This window comes from Synchytrium microbalum (assembly GCF_006535985.1).
Source record: "Synchytrium microbalum strain JEL517 chromosome Unknown SmJEL517_scf0001, whole genome shotgun sequence".
Lineage (NCBI taxonomy): Eukaryota > Fungi > Chytridiomycota > Chytridiomycetes > Synchytriales > Synchytriaceae > Synchytrium > Synchytrium microbalum.
The window spans coordinates 727,744-742,352 of record NW_022158350.1 but is presented as its reverse complement, the minus strand read 5'-3'; the positions used below and the strand labels follow the sequence as shown (position 1 = coordinate 742,352).

Here is a 14,609-nt window from a genome sequence, read left to right as displayed (position 1 = left end):
TGGACGGAATGGAGGACAAGAACATAAAGCACCAACACAGTTTATAGAGATTGAGCGTGATTTGGGTAGTTTCGTGTGTTTGACTGCTAATTTGGCAAGTTTCAACTGCGCGTCACAACAGGCTAGACTTCTTTTACTCAAAGGAGCCGTGGCGAGCAAAGGGGCCAGCTTGGATGAATTTCTAACATAAAATGGTATATGTTTGCTTCATTTCCTCTTTTGTCTTCGCTTCTCGTCTATGATCAGATCGACTCAAAACATTGAATTTTCTAGGCTTCAGTGTCAGATCAACTGGTTGGAGGACTCTTACTCTTTGTAGCCCTATTCGTCTTTATTTATTACACGACATGGGCTCTAATTATGGTACTTTTCATTGAACCTTGTTCGGTTGCCATCAACATCAACCATTTGTCAAACCGTATGCTTACATTCTTCTGCAATCTCACGATCAATCTAGCCATTCGTAAATCCATCTCATCCAACACAATCACTATTCCTGCCACGAGAATGGGCGATACGGATACCAGTTGCTATACTTTTGGTTGCTTTGACGCTTATATTCACGTTTATTCATATAGTTACTACGAGAGCTGTTATGAAAAAGAAGGCCAAATGATTCAGAATCAGAGGGGGTGTCGCTGTGGTTGGTGTTGTATTATATGTACTTCAAGAATAGGGATTTTGTTGGTTGCCTCACACATATATGTTGAAACTATTTGCAGCTTCTTGTTTTTTTTGTTGGTCTATTCGGCTGTAGAACTGTACAAATCCAGGCGACGTTCCTGATTTTCCTAGTTGGATGAGGAACATTGTATATGCATAAATATATATCCTCATAAAAAATACTTGTTGTGGCATTCACACATACCAGTCCCATGCGCAACGAAACAATTTCTTTTGGTTTATAAATGATTTTTATGAGGATGTAAAACAAAAATTCCTACCACAAATCCTTAATACTATCTTACTATTTGCCTTCTACTAAAAATACTTACACACAGTTCAAACGGGTTTTCGCAAATGGTGGGTGGTTTCGGTCAAATAACATTATTAAACAAGACAGACGAAAGGGAGAGACACCCTCTTTGTCAGACTGTACAAGATGGGTGTTGTCGTCCCCATCAAGAGAAACTCTTATTCGTTAAACCAGACAAGCATGTTTTTATGTAGCTCGAGGCTCCATTTCCAGTGACGTGTTGTATGCATCCTAGTTTGGAGTGATTTGGCGTGTTAGTGACATGAACCTCGAAACGAGACAAGGGAACCAAGGCCAATACTCACATCATCATTCATGAGCGGTGTATCACTAATGACTCGTGTGATATACGGATCTCTACTCACTTGATATGACCTTAAAACAAGAAATGAAAATGTAAGTCTGAGATGTCACAAAAGAATCCGACCTAGTCTGGACTCATACCTCTGCTGAAAGTTCCGAATCATCATAATCGTATCCCCCATCAACAAAAATTTCGGCAAATTGACAGTCCCGTCAGGTCTCCTATCCTTGTTCATCTCATCAATGTATAACAAGTCTCTGAAGAATAGGCCCCTACAAGCATACGAAGGAGAAAATAGGATCAATACTTCACTTCCCAATACTGCTTTTTCAGACATGACCCAACAACTCACAAGTACGGTATACAAGGCAATTCACTCCTCTTCAAGGCAAACCGATACGCAGAGAATGATTTCTCAGACGACATGAGTTTCTCCAGAGCCTCGAATGTTTGGAAAGTTGTTCGATCTACTAGTAGCTTTCTCGTATTGTGAAGTCGAGCAATAGGTGCTGAATTCAAACCAGCCAAGACTGCCATTAGACTGTTGAAGTTGTTTGCATTTCGTAAGGCCTGTGTAAATAAAAAGAGATTTGGGAAGAATCAGCAAAAGTTGGACTATGCAAGCACCTTGACTGTAGAGCTTCATTTCCGTAGAATTGTTTTGCCCTTCTTTTAAAGCCAAAGCGACGGAGAGCACCTACCATAGCAATCTTCATAAATTTAATCATGGTCTTGGCCCGCATCTTAATTTTCTTTTGCAACAAGATTCTGGTCTGGACCCATTTCGAGATAAAGTTGAAGTGGTCTATACTGGCAGTGATTGTGGGTGGATGACGACCTTTATGTTTCTTGCTCCATATGTGTTGTACTAGATCTCTTGGCTAGTATAACGAAGATGTAATGTTTGGTGAGTGACTTACTCCATAGATGAAACGTAATCTCGGTTTTGTTTTGCTTGAAATTTCCAGGAACGAAAAACCCCCTCTCATAAGATGAGCATACCTTGATCTTAGAGAAAGTCTCCCACTCCAACAGATTCAACTGTTGTGCAATAGCATCATTATCCAAATCCAGGAATGGCGCATTCAGGAATGTATGCTGTATATCTCCTCCACCGCTGACATCCAATCCAGAAGCCGCCTTCCCTCCCAGTGAGAATGACGCCTCAATCAATCTAGCAGTATCCAACAACTTCTGCTGCTCTTTACTTATAGTTGATCCACCAGACGACGTAGAAGACAGTGATAACGTGGATTCCGATTTCAGTCTCTTGTAATCGTCTGATCCTACTCTTGGTCCTTTACCACCGTGTGCATCCGATGATGAAGCAGCAACTCCAGTCATACCACCCAAAGTCGGTTTACGTTGCGAATACGCTTTATCAGCCTTCAGTCCATTAGCCCTACTCGTCTTTAACGTGACCACATTCTCCATCTCATCAATATCGACAAGTCCCCAATCCATGCCCTCTCGATCAGCTTGTGTGGGTGGATCTCTAAAAGCTAGCGAAGCTAGTTTTTGACACACAGCAGCAAAAGCAGGGCGCACAGAGCAGATTTCCAAAAAGACGTGGAGAGTGAATCTCATTCTGTCTGATGCGAAATCTGGCCAATATTCTTGACACCAGTGGATGAGGACATTGCAGACTCGTAGTTGGACTGGGTGGATTGGTGCCCCACGAGTATATACTGTTTCGTCTTTACTATCGAATGCGTCGAATCGGTCCATGAGTTTGTCTAGGAATTCGGATGGGCGGAGGAATTTACGGTAAAGCATGAGGAATACTTTTGTGAATTCCATGTCTGGTTGGTGAATGAGTCGTTGTGTTAGCTCGAGGGGAAACCAAACCTTCAACATGTGATTCGCTGTATTTCAACAGAAATCCTTTTCCGTGTGACACAACTCACCATGCACTTCTGGAGAGGTCAACCTATCGATCAACTCTTCAATGGTAAATCCATTTGGAGCCACTAGATGTGGTCCTCTTGCTGAACTCAATGACGTTGACCTGGCACTACTAACAAACGTGAAAGAAACTCAGCCAAAAAACCAGGCGGAAAGTCGACTACATATCCTCAACAAACCTAACAACACTCGACTCGGCATTTGGTGGGGTCACAGCCCCAGAACCACCACCAGAATCTCGTTTCTCATTTTCAGTAACAGCAGAACCAGAAGGCGGTGTTGTATGGTTCGATTGTTCACCAGCATAGTCGTCCAAGATGGAATCAATGCCACTATCTACTGGTGCATTCCTAAGAAAAACAAGTAAAGTTAGGACAACTCATGATATGCCATTTTTGTGACAAGCCTAAATCAGCACTCACATGATATCATCAGTAGTAATGACTGCACTCTTCAGAGTGGACTCGTCTTCAACAACAGGTTCCAGAATCGATGCATCCCGACTCGACGATTCATCATCCAATGAATCCGAAGTTGATATAGATACTGGTCTGATTTCTGGCGTTTCTGGTGCCACAGCACTACTACGAGTGGCGTTGCTGAGTACTACAGGCAAGGTAGGTGCAGAAGCATGTTTGATGGCGGGTGACGATGTGGCAGTGGGTGAAGTAGGCGGTGAAGTGGTTTTACGAGGAGGTGACGAGAACGAGTGTCTCATTATCGGCATTGGGTAGACGATGGTTGATTCTCGTCTGACTGGGACTTGGAGTGGTGGTGGTGTTGTTGAGGCTGTTTCGTCTGGTATTGGTGATCTTGGTGGTGTTGTGTTACCAGTACCTGTATTACTACTGCTACTGCTATTATTGTTATTACTATTCGATGGGTTTGCGGCTGCCGTTGAAGCTAGTAGAGCAGCTTGATTCTGTTGTCTTAATAGTCGTAGTTGCATTCTTAATGAGTCGTATTTGCTTTCCAGTTTATCCTTGTTTGATCCCAGTAATTCGTTTCGTTGTTGTACGATTTCTAAAGTGTAATAAAGTGTAAGAGCAGAGATGTAAGCTATCATCCAAGCGTAGGATGATAGGATGATAGGCTACGACGCCTGTTTTTGCTCCACACAAACAAATCAAATACCTCTTCTCCTCAATATCTCATTCAAGAAATCACCAAAGAATTCCTTCGTAGCAGCCGGCATAGTCATAGATATCTCACGAAACTGACAATCGAATAAGAGTGCAAGTTTTGAGCCCAGCTTGGCATCCACATCACGTAGATTCGACGCTTCAGCTTTACAGCCTACGAGAGCGATTGGCACTTTGTGTTCAGCGAAGGCATCCAATATTTCAGGCATCGTCATAAATGTCATCCTGTTTGTAGTGTCGTAGCAGAGGAGGACTCCATGTGCATTCGTCACGGCCTGTGCAGAGAAAAAGAAGGACGGTGAGACTTTTCGTAATGGGATGAGTCGCAGGTAGCACTTCATCGTAACATCCCCGGCAAGCACATGTCTGTCTGTACCTCTGGCCACTTGAAGTTTGTTGAATCCGGCTGTATGGCTTCTTCATCCATTTCCGTGATTGTGACGATATGTGGGATTTCATTGAGTGAAAAGGTAAGTGAGTATACCACATGTCCTATATGATATAATGTGTATGAGTACTGGCCAAACTTCCAGACATTCTTGAAGTTGATGTCCTCGAATGTTGTCCAATTACCATATTCCGAGCGAGTAGGTCTAGATATGGAATCCGGGTCTATGCTGCGTACGAGTTCAGTCTTTCCACATCGATGAGCACCTATTAGCACGAGTTGAAATTCCTGGACAATGGTGGTGGACTATGAATGCATGTGCAAGAGGAATCATCAGGTTAGTTAAAGAGGATATGAGTGAATGCATGGAGATTACTTGCCATGAGTGTCTATATGGAGTCTCGTCCTCTTACAACATCTAGAAGCGAATGTCTCCCTCTTTCTATGCACAAATCACGTTACAACTAGGGAGGACGTGTTCTGTTTGTGGGCAACGCGCTGTATATGAACTGAATACACCTGTAATAATATCGCGTTGGACGTCTCATTAGACTCGAGCTTGGCACTTGTGCAACTCGTCGTAGTGAGCGGCAGTTGAATTGTGAATCGTGCAAGATCACAACGAACGGCAAAGAAGAGCAATACATAAAGCGCGTATTCTTACTCTCAATGCAATTTACTTCTGGATCAATTCCACAATTCCATAAACAACCGGTAGACTCTTTGAAAAGAAACACATATCGCTGGTGCAACATTCAAAGACAGAACGTAAAGGTGTTGTCACGACTTTATGGCGCGTCCACTAACGTGAAATACACTCATTTCCACATGTGCAGCCTTATCTTCCATCCAATTCCAAACTGTTTCTCCTTGCTGAAAACTTTTGAACTCAATTTTTGCTCGCTCCAATTTCGTCACAATCGTCATTCTCTGTAGCAATCGCCCAAAGGATAGCAACCGCAATGGCTTCAATACAAGCTCCTGTCACCGTGACGCCGATCGTCGCTGCTCCTGCCCCCATTATCAAGGTAGAGTCTTGATGTTTTCGTCTTTGCGGGCATTTTTGTGCTCTTTTGGTTGCCATTGTTGATTGTTGAGGTGATGAGCCTCAAATTGGGTAGCATATGATGGATATGTGTATATGGTGGTGCTGCGGATAAGCTTTTGGGTTGGGGAGCTTCAATGACGGCTCTGTGTGAGCAAAATCCAAAATGCATCAAACCATCATTTTGACAGATTGTCAACCAGCTTATCTTGAGAGAATTTGAACCCGAAAGTATTAAAGTAACTGAATCCTCTCTCGTCAACGTATTAGAAAACGCCAAGACAAGCTCCTTTTTGGGTTGGAGGAGCAGCTGCTACGTGTGCTGCTGTAGTTACGCATCCACTCGACACAATGTAAGTATTCAGGTACAGCAAAAAGTGCGAACCTCTCTTTCCACAGCTGTATTGCTCTCCTTACTTGCAACTGCATCATCGTCATAACAAAACGGTCAACTAACGCAACTTGTTGCAGGAAGGTGCGATTACAAACATCAACCACCAAAGCATCACTAGTTAGAATGGTGGCTACAATAATCAAACAAGAAGGACTCACAGCACTATATGCTGGGTTAACCGCTAGTTTGTTACGTCAAGCTACATACAGGTAAGAGCGCACATAGTCAAGTACCTCATTCAACGAATAATGACCTGAACTTACAAACTTCGTTGCTTTAGTACTGCAAGATTCGGCGTATATGATACCTTGAAGCCGATGCTGGGTACCGACGAGAAAGGTAATAGGTGCTCCAGAACAAACCCGTTTTTGCCGTATACTCATGCATCATCAATAGGCAACTCCTCATTCCTTGCCCAGCTAACGGCCGGCGTAGCCGGTGGTTTCGTAGGCGGAATAGTAGGCTCCCCAGCAGACCTCACAAATGTCCGGATGCAAAACGATGGTCGTCTCCCACCTGCCGAGCGTCGAAACTACAAGAACGCAATCGATGGTCTATTCCGCATCGCCAAAGATGAAGGCCCGTTAGGATTATTCAGGGGTATAGGACCTAACGTGACGAGAGGTGTATTGATGACTGCTTCACAGGTTGCTACATACGATGCTATAAAGCAAGGGCTCTTGGCTACACCTTATTTCAAGGAGAATATCGTGACGCATTTTACGGCGAGTACGCTTGCTGGGCTGATTGCCACGACTGTGACGTCTCCTATTGGTATGTTGTGAAGTGGGAATGAATTTTTGCATGTGGAGCTTTTTTGCGTCTTCAATAGCTTGTTTGACTATTTTGCGGGCTCGTCTTAACGAATAATTTATTTTAGATGTTATCAAGACCAGAGTCATGTCTGGTAAACCCGGATTGTATAAGGTACACGACTTCTCCTTTGTAATTGTCAATTACTTATGTCATTTTCTCCGCCTCGACACAAATGCCAACTAAGATCTTTCTCAAATTCAGTCAACGGCCGACGCATTCGTGAAGATTGTAAAAAATGAAGGTCCAATGGCTCTGTTTAAAGGATGGGTGCCTGCATTCGCTAGATTAGGTTTGTAGCGCAAAGAAGCCCGCCCATTTGACGAATGCATTACATGTTTGCGATTTCGCAGCATTTACTATGTGACAGATTTATTCCACTCTAACGACCATCTCACGCTTTCAAATTCGTTAGGACCCCATACAATCGTGACATTCATAATATACGAAAAAATCAAAGACCTCGTATTTAAATTCAATCCAGAGAAGTAGATCAAGAGCCTCAAACAAGCAAGTGGATACCTCCACGTCCTGGTTCAGTAATAGTAAGACACACATCTTAAAAGAGCACACAATGCAATTATTGCGATGTGTGGCCTGGAACACTAGAATATAGATTTGTTTAGTAATATTCTTCATTTTTGGGATCCTTTTTAATAACAAGATGAGCATTTTACTTAGACTTCTTGTGTGTTTTTGACAATGTATTATGCAAGCTGGCAATCAGCATTTTTTGGAGGACTTTGAGATTGAAAACAACGAAGTAGCTAAATTTCTGTCTTCTTCCTCTTAGCAAAGACACGGTCTAGCTCTCTTCTCGGTTGGACCAAATGATGCTATGTGTGCTGCTGTCGTTACGCATCTGCTTGATACAAAGCAAGTCAATTGGATGTAGCCAAAAAAACCCCCCAGGATACGTCTTTAATCATGTTGTGGCTTCAGCAGTGGCATACGTATCATCACATTTCACCTCAAGAAACTCTTACCAATAGGATGGGGCGGTTGCACCCATCAACCACAAAGGCCGGTCTTCGCCCATGATGACTAAGGTCATCTGCCAGCTCGTTACGCCAAGATATTCGAACACACTAAAAAAATCCTCAATGCAGCAGTTGAATAGTACGTCAAAGGCTTCAAACATACAAGTGAATCCCATTTTATACTAGCTATTTAGAAAAAGAATACCTCACCCTAACAGTGTTGTGTTTTCCGAAACAAAGTTTTCTGAAAATTTGACTGATGATTTGGGGTATTGTTTTTTGGCAGCTTGTTTAATAACACCTTAACTCCATTCACGAAATCTCAATCAAGTTTTCACTTTACGTTATTATTATTCATTGTTTTAATTTGCACTATTAATCTGTCTCGCACCAACTACAACCCAAACTATATCTCATACGGGCGGTACAGCACTACTCTTCCTCGACCGTTCACCTCCTTGTTGCTGATTCTCACCATTCTCTCCACCTTCAACTCCACCGCCATCAACAACACCCTGTGTCGTATAAAACAGCATCTTCTCCCTGAAAGTCAACGCATCGACATTCTTGTCCCGTTTCTTATTAATTTTTGCTCGTATCGTCTTGGATCTCGCAGCATACTGATTTATTTGTGCAATCCATTCCGGTTTGCTGTGTAGGGAGGTTTCGTCATTAACTTGAATGGCGATTTTTTTCACGTCAATTAGTTCTTGGACGAGATCTCTCTCTGTCTTGAGTTTTTTCTGTTTTTTGAGTGGAGGAGACGAGATGTAAACAAAGTGCTTGGACAAGTTCCGAGCAAAAGAGGTCTATATATACTGCCAATCGCTGTTACCTTTAAAGTCAACAAGGTCAATTCACGCTCAACTCTCGTAACAGATTCACCCTTAATAGTCGGATATATGAAATCGGATGCCACCTCATCACCAGTTCGTCGTCTTGGTATAGTATCAAATAATGGAAGGTACTTGTTGATGCTGCTTTCTGTTGGTGACGATTCGATAGAGGATACTGTAGAGACGTCATCGTCGAAAGTTCCAAAATCTGCTTGAGCCTCTTCAGGTATATCAAACTTTTGTTGCATGGTCTTGAGTTCCTTTTGTAGTTCTTCTTTGGCAGCCACTATGATTTTAAGATTGTCAGATTTTCTCTTGAGCCAAAAAACCAATGACTTGGGCGCAGAAATATGTGCGTCACACTGTCGGTACACCCACTGCAAACGTTCATACCTTCTTTAGCAAGTTCAGCCTGTACGGTCTCAATTTCACGTTGTATCTGCTGTTGCCTTTCAAGTTGGGATGTCTCTGTCTCTTCTAGTCGTTCTGCTAATCGTTTCATTGATTCTATATCAGCTTTTAACGCCTCCATTTCAGTTTTCAGTTCTTCTGTTTCAGCTCTTAATCTTACAGCTAATGTGGAGTGGAGTGTCAATGGTCTTGACTCGAGGTGACATAACGAGAAAAAAAGGACCGCCACGTATCAGCAAATTACAGCATATTCTGCCTACCATTCTCCAACTCTGACGCACTGACATCCCCATCCCCCTCCTTCTTCAACACGTTCTCCTCGACAATCTGCAAATGCTGCAGCTTCTTAGTCAGATTCTTCTCCACGGCATCAATAGCACCACTCTTTACAAACGACTTTATCTCATCGACCTGTCGTTTGTGTTTATCACTACGTGGGTCATCAAGCAATGTCTGCTTGTTTATGTGGTCGATAAAATACGTTCCAATTAGTGGATCCGTTGCGATTTCCCATCCGTAGGGAACGTCTTCTGGTTTGGTACATTCTTCCCATGACTTTGGTTTCCAATTTGCTTCACGAGGGTCAATCCAGGAGGTCGAGCGAGTTGGTTTGTGGATGAAGTAGTATCGTTTGTGTTCGTCCGAGAAAGCTTTTAGCCAGCCTATTGTGAGAGTGAGTAGATGATCAATGGGAATGTCAAATGACTGGTGGTGTGCATGGAATGCGGACCCAATGACCACAGATATATAGCAAGTGACTGTCATACCTTCTGGTAGGGGATATTCGTCGGATTTAGTCTTTGCAGAAGGAGTAGCAGTGCTCATCGTGTCTAGATCAAGTATCAACAAACATTTGGATTATATAACAGTATCAAGACCAGGGTAGAATAAAAATGTAGGGATCTAAATTGGCAGTGAGTGATAAGAAATAAGGATCTGCGTTTCTGTCTCTCTACGTATAGCTGGTGTCTGTTCATGAAATATTCGCCCAAGATGACTTTGGCATGACAAGCAAGAAGAAGGCAGTTCCGCATCGTTCCGAGTAGATCTACACGGCCAGCACGTGTATTTACGCGTACAAATCTCATAAATCCAGGTATTAATTAGTGGTTGATACTGTTATTTTATGCTCTTCCACATTTTCGTCGTTTTCGAAAACCACATAAAACAGGCAAGGATGCTGGCAGAAGTGAAGGAAGCGTCTAACAGTATAGAGTCAGTACGTAGTTCTACTACTACGAGGCAGGACTATGAGGGTGGATTAAAGGACAACTTTCCACATGGAGATGGCATCTACACTTGGAAGGACGGAACTGCATTCACTGGCACTTTCGTCACTGGAAAGGTACGATAGAAAGTGAAGCGTAGCATGTAGATTGATGCAAAAGTTGTATAATTTGGAATATTATTTGGATCCAGCCTTTCCTGTACCGTGTCCTGACATTTGATCACTCTGCTAGATTCTTGGAAAAGGCACATATACATGGTAATTAATTGCTACTCTACAATGCATATGGAATTACAGCCAAGCATATTGCATTTACAACTCGATACATTCAAACAATTCCACTATGCAGGCCCAGTGGATGTGTTTACGACGGTGATGTCAAGGACGCTTACAGACACGGCAAGGGTTCTCTTACTTTTGATGATCGACCTGCTAAATACTCGGGTAACTGGACTAATGGAAAACGGAGTGGAAAAGTACGTATTCAATCGTTTTATGGGACGGCTTCAACGATTTCTTTGCAACGTGTTCCGCCCAGGTCATACACCCAAACACACAGACTTTACAGAAGCCATTTAACTCTTCGTAGGGTGTCTTGTCTTATGATGACGAAAACACATGTCAGTATGAAGGAGACTGGAAGGTTTGTTCTGAAACAGCCATTCACCACACAGAGCTCTAGTTTTGTATTGGCTCTGCCTAAGACGCTCCTTCAAAAAATAGAACGGCCTACGACATGGGTTCGGTACCATGAAATACCATTCAGGAAACTCATATGAAGGCGAATGGCGTAACGGGTGTAAATGTGGACGAGGGACTATGAAATGGTTGAATCGGAACGAGGAATATGTTGGTGAATGGAAGGTGAATGTGCTTACAACAGCCAAAAAACGCGATCTGAAACTTTTAAAATGCTCCTGGCGGCGAGCCTCAGTTATACATGCTTGCATGAGTTAACACTCATTCCACCTTTCCGACTACAGGACGGGCTACCGAACGGCCTCGGCGCATACACGTGGCGCATCAAAACCTCATCTCAAGACACATACCCTGGTCATAACAGATACGAAGGATGGTGGGTAAACGGTATGCGTAGTGGGAATGGTGTCTTCACGTACGCTAGTGGTGCGAGATACGATGGTGAATGGAAAGACAATTTGAAGCACGGTCGTGGGACATTTACTTCTGAAGATGGACGCAAGTATACGGGTACATTTGAAATGGATAGGATGGTTGGTGATTTCTCGAGCTTTAATAATGGTAGGTGTATGACCGTATTCATGTTCAGGGAATGGTGGGTTCATTGGACTTGACTAACAATTACTTGCTTTTGGTTATGAATAGAGAGCCCATTCCAATTCAGATTTGCGGATTTGATACCTGCAAATGACGGTCTATCATTAGAACAGCATTCAAAGATGATCAACTCGGTGGTTACACGCCATACTGGTACGTACCCATGACGCCTTGTTTGCCACCGATATATTGATCATGTTCAAATTTATATAGCGACTTTAAGGAAGCTCTATCATCGCCTATGCATGGTTGCTGATAAACAATCACTACCTGCAGACGACGTTTGTGGATTAGAAAGAGTCCAACTATGGCACTTGTTTAGAGAATGCAAACTCCTTGCAAAGGGAGTTACATTAGGTGCAGTCTCTCTTTGTTCAATGTTCGATTTGAGTGACGAAATCCACACACCACACTGACCATGTATACTTTTCTAGTTGACCTAGATCGTGTATTGGCTAGAGGATTCCAAGGAAATGATGCGTTTTCACCCTTCTTCACGGTATTTTGACTGCTTGCGTACTTTTTGCATTCATCAAACTTTTCTCAAACGCTGCTTCTGACATGTAGGATCCACATACACCATCAGCTTCCTTCATCCTTCGAGATTTCATTGAACTGTTGTTGAGAGTCGCATGGCTGGTTTATGGAAACAGCTCAGAGCCAGTAACAGAAGCATTTGAAACTGGACCAGCTGCTAGTCTCAATCGGTTATTAGTTGATGATGTTTTGCCAAACTGTAGTGTGCTTACTGGTATTCCGGCTGTTGTTGGTGTTGGGAGGGCAGATAAGAGAGAAATGTTTCTGCAGCAGCTGACACAGGTAATAGGTGATTCGTGATCATGCTCCAATAGCGACTTCTGATTTTTTTGTCGGTATCGTTATCTGATTTTTTCGTATACTCGTAGGAATACGAACCAAAATATCGAGAGTCCTTGTATAAAGTCTATTGCAACCTGTCTCGAACACGTAAAGACTCTGTGCCCAATTCGATGGGTGATGTAACTATGACGATGAGGGATGCGATGCTATCCATTAATGTGAGTGTATTTGAGAGGTTATTTGTCTCAATCAACAGTTATCACTTAACACCTATTTTTGCACAGAATTATGAAATTTTATGTGGGAAGGAAGGCATTGCTCTCATGTCTGCATTCTTGAGGCAGGCTAGTCAGAAGATTCCGATATCGACTGATGATGGGGATAGTTATAATCTTGAATACGAGGTGAGAGCCCAGGGAAAGATTATCCATTCAGATGTCTTCGTGACGAAAAACCCTCCTGCACAACAAGCAGCCCAAAGAGCCATCGTATACTCACGCATAACAAATTAATATTTGATTTTAGATTGTGTCATTAGAATTCTTTGACCTAATCATGATGGCATTACTGTTACGATACAAGGACCTAGTCGATGGATCTCTAGGTCTTACAACAATGCCAACCATATCATCGACCGAAGCATTCAATCGTTCCGGTACAGCTATGGATGAAGGCACGTTACGACGCTCATCTTCGAGTATCGTAAACAACACAAAGGACTCGTCTTCTGCAACAAACGCACATATGAAACCATTAGGTAATGCAACAAGACAGCGACGAGCATCACATTCACAGTCGAATGATGGGCTTGATCATTCGGCGGCTGTTGCTGCTGCAGCCGCTGCTGCCAATGCAGCAAACCGAAGTAAATTAAAATCAAGGAATGGAATCGAGTCGGCTGGTGCTGTGAAAGCAAGTACCGGGGCTATCAATGCTATTAATAAGGACTTGCCCAGTAAAGTATCGCAGGGTATGAGAGCTAGGACTGGGTCTGTGTCGCGACCGACATTGTTTGGTGGTGTAAAGGGTGAGGATGGTGAGAGTGGTAGTAAGGGGATTATTCATGGAGAAGAGGAGCCTGTAACACGATCGCGTGGTGACGTTACTGTGGCTATGAGTCGTAGTCAAGGTAAGCGGAAATCGATGTGGTTGATGTGAAACCGTCCCGACGGACATGTGTTGACTTTTTTTCTGCCTTCTCATTATTTTAGCATTCCAAGCTCAACTTGCAGCACCAATATTCAAGTCACCGGAAGAAAGCAAGGCACTGGTACGACAGAACATAACACAAGCATTCGTTACATTCTTCAAATCCCATGAAGAGTATATGAGGTGTAAGCATATTCGGAACGAGCTTTCGACAGGGTCGTAACGTAAAGCACGTTTCGGTTTGTTCAAATTTTGTAATCATCTCACCACGGTAATAGAGGTTTGTATATACCTTGTACAATTTGTGACTTGACATTGGGGGTTTTTATTGTTGAAATGTTCTTTTGCAAGATGCTGGATAATGATGGTGGAGCCACTCAAAACAGATTCCTTATTGGAAGAGTAAGATTTTCATGCGGTGAGATTCTGACTGTGGGCTTTTATGTCTCTTTCTAAGAAAGGACCAAAACCACATCGTGAATGTGTACTCTAACATCTGCGAAAGCTGTTGAATTCACGTCTCAAATCATTCACACAATTCCACTATACATGTCCGATGGACGTGTATATGACGGAAACGTCTGGACGCTTATATATACGTCCCTTTATTCTTGATTATCAACCTGCTACACACTCTGGTAACCGGACCCATGGAAGACGTAGTGACACGTACTGAGTGCATTGGGCTGTGGATTTTTTGCATCGTTTTCGATGCAAGTCAACACTCTCCAAGAAAATACGACACAAGTTTACACAAATTGGCCAACTCGATTATGATGACTTTTTTTATGAAGTTGAAACCAGTCGTCCAGTCGTCAGTTCGAAGGAGACTGGAAGGTGTGATACAAGCAACCATTCTGGTCTCTATGTTTTTGTTGGTCTTCCAGACAGAGTTTTTTCAAACATTGGCGTACAAACACGTC

General features: G+C 42.9%; 5 protein-coding genes across 5 annotated transcripts; 3 read left to right on the top strand and 2 right to left on the bottom strand.

The window, feature by feature from the left end:
- Positions 1-191: 191 nt before the first annotated feature.
- Positions 192-616, top strand: SmJEL517_g00195 (uncharacterized protein; the record flags this gene model as incomplete). Its single annotated transcript, XM_031166125.1, has 3 exons — positions 192-194; positions 274-363; positions 458-616. 3 exons carry the CDS (start codon positions 192-194, stop codon positions 614-616), a joined length of 252 nt encoding a protein of 83 aa, XP_031028089.1.
- Positions 617-1,162: 546 nt separating this feature from the next.
- SmJEL517_g00194 (uncharacterized protein) lies at positions 1,163-5,098 on the bottom strand (the record flags this gene model as incomplete). Its single annotated transcript, XM_031166124.1, has 13 exons — positions 1,163-1,207; positions 1,282-1,351; positions 1,421-1,552; positions 1,633-1,850; positions 1,982-2,161; positions 2,283-3,082; positions 3,188-3,297; positions 3,365-3,535; positions 3,608-4,208; positions 4,320-4,602; positions 4,704-4,819; positions 4,901-4,981; positions 5,092-5,098. The coding sequence occupies 13 exons, from the start codon at positions 5,096-5,098 to the stop codon at positions 1,163-1,165; spliced, it is 2,814 nt and encodes a 937-aa protein (XP_031028090.1).
- Positions 5,099-5,677: 579 nt separating this feature from the next.
- SmJEL517_g00193 (uncharacterized protein) lies at positions 5,678-7,459 on the top strand (the record flags this gene model as incomplete). The annotated part of the gene is made up of 8 exons (XM_031166123.1): positions 5,678-5,743; positions 6,031-6,113; positions 6,232-6,363; positions 6,435-6,493; positions 6,551-6,928; positions 7,035-7,081; positions 7,172-7,259; positions 7,383-7,459. The coding sequence occupies 8 exons, from the start codon at positions 5,678-5,680 to the stop codon at positions 7,457-7,459; spliced, it is 930 nt and encodes a 309-aa protein (XP_031028088.1).
- Positions 7,460-8,360: 901 nt separating this feature from the next.
- On the bottom strand, positions 8,361-10,019 carry SmJEL517_g00192 (uncharacterized protein; the record flags this gene model as incomplete). Its single annotated transcript, XM_031166122.1, has 5 exons — positions 8,361-8,690; positions 8,783-9,069; positions 9,177-9,356; positions 9,455-9,856; positions 9,962-10,019. The coding sequence occupies 5 exons, from the start codon at positions 10,017-10,019 to the stop codon at positions 8,361-8,363; spliced, it is 1,257 nt and encodes a 418-aa protein (XP_031028075.1).
- Positions 10,020-10,371: 352 nt separating this feature from the next.
- Positions 10,372-13,875, top strand: SmJEL517_g00191 (uncharacterized protein; the record flags this gene model as incomplete). Its single annotated transcript, XM_031166121.1, has 15 exons — positions 10,372-10,539; positions 10,655-10,680; positions 10,772-10,898; positions 11,012-11,065; positions 11,146-11,286; positions 11,406-11,682; positions 11,767-11,871; positions 11,932-12,075; positions 12,153-12,217; positions 12,286-12,537; positions 12,624-12,755; positions 12,822-12,941; positions 13,063-13,666; positions 13,749-13,807; positions 13,870-13,875. 15 exons carry the CDS (start codon positions 10,372-10,374, stop codon positions 13,873-13,875), a joined length of 2,280 nt encoding a protein of 759 aa, XP_031028086.1.
- Between the last annotated feature and the right edge of the window lie 734 nt (positions 13,876-14,609).